This window comes from Charadrius vociferus, unplaced genomic scaffold (genome assembly GCF_000708025.1).
Source record: "Charadrius vociferus isolate BGI_N301 unplaced genomic scaffold, ASM70802v2 scaffold128, whole genome shotgun sequence".
Taxonomy (NCBI): domain Eukaryota; kingdom Metazoa; phylum Chordata; class Aves; order Charadriiformes; family Charadriidae; genus Charadrius; species Charadrius vociferus.
Window position 1 is genome coordinate 13,092 of NW_009649443.1, and position 766 is coordinate 13,857.

At 65.5% G+C, this 766-nt stretch overlaps 1 protein-coding gene across 1 annotated transcript in view; it reads right to left on the reverse strand.

The window, feature by feature from the left end:
* KIRREL (kin of IRRE like (Drosophila)) overlaps window positions 1-766 on the reverse strand; it is a gene marked incomplete at its 3' end in the record, with an annotated part of 16,953 nt that overhangs the window by 9,009 nt on the left and 7,178 nt on the right. Inside the window, exons 10-11 of the mRNA XM_009889520.1 lie at window positions 565-730; window positions 4-422 (exon numbers count right to left, since the gene is read on the reverse strand). Coding sequence (XP_009887822.1) covers window positions 4-422; window positions 565-730 — 585 coding nt within the window. The remainder of the gene's footprint in view (window positions 1-3; window positions 423-564; window positions 731-766) is intronic.

Below are 766 nucleotides of genomic sequence, written 5' to 3' on the forward strand. Positions count from 1 at the left end.
TGCTGGGAGGGGTAGGAGAAGCGGGTGGCGCTGGCGTACTTGCCCATGGGGTCGTAGGCATCGTAGGGTGCCCGGTCCAGGCTGGGGGGTTGGCCGTACCCCAGGCGATAGGTGGCGTAACCGGCGCTGGCCGGGAAGGCAGCGTGACCCCCGTAGTTCTCGTAGGAGAGTTGACTTGCCGTCTCACCACCCGCCGTGCCGGGAGGGGGTCCGGGACCCTGTGCCGCTTCGGCGTTGTAGTCGGACGCCGGACCGCGGCTGTAGGTGTTGAGCTGAGCGTAACCGCTGGAGTGGGAGAGGCGGGAGGGTGGGCGGGTGTCGTAGCGTGCCGGGCCGGGGTTGCGATAGTCGGCGTAGAGGACGGTGCGGGAGGACGGGCGGTCCTCGTGGGCGCGGACATTATAGTAGCCATTGGTGGGGTCCTGTGAGGAGAGGCGGATGATGTGCTGAGAGGACCCACGACTCCTTTCCCCTCTGCTGAGCATCCCGCAGCCACCCGACCCGGGACAAAACCAGGATCTGCCCCTCTCCTACACCCCACGTGCCCCGGCACCACCACCGGACCTTAAGCTCGTACTCCTCGCGGGTGTCAATGGTGTCACAGCGAAGGTCCTGCTTCAAGTCCACGTCGTCCTTGAACGACTGCAGGAAAGGAGGGGAGAGATGGGCTCGTTCCTCCCTGGTCCCATCCATTCCGACGTGGGGCAGGGAAGGATGCTGAAGGGTGACCCTGTGACGTGAGGTGTCCCTTACCGAGTAGATGGCC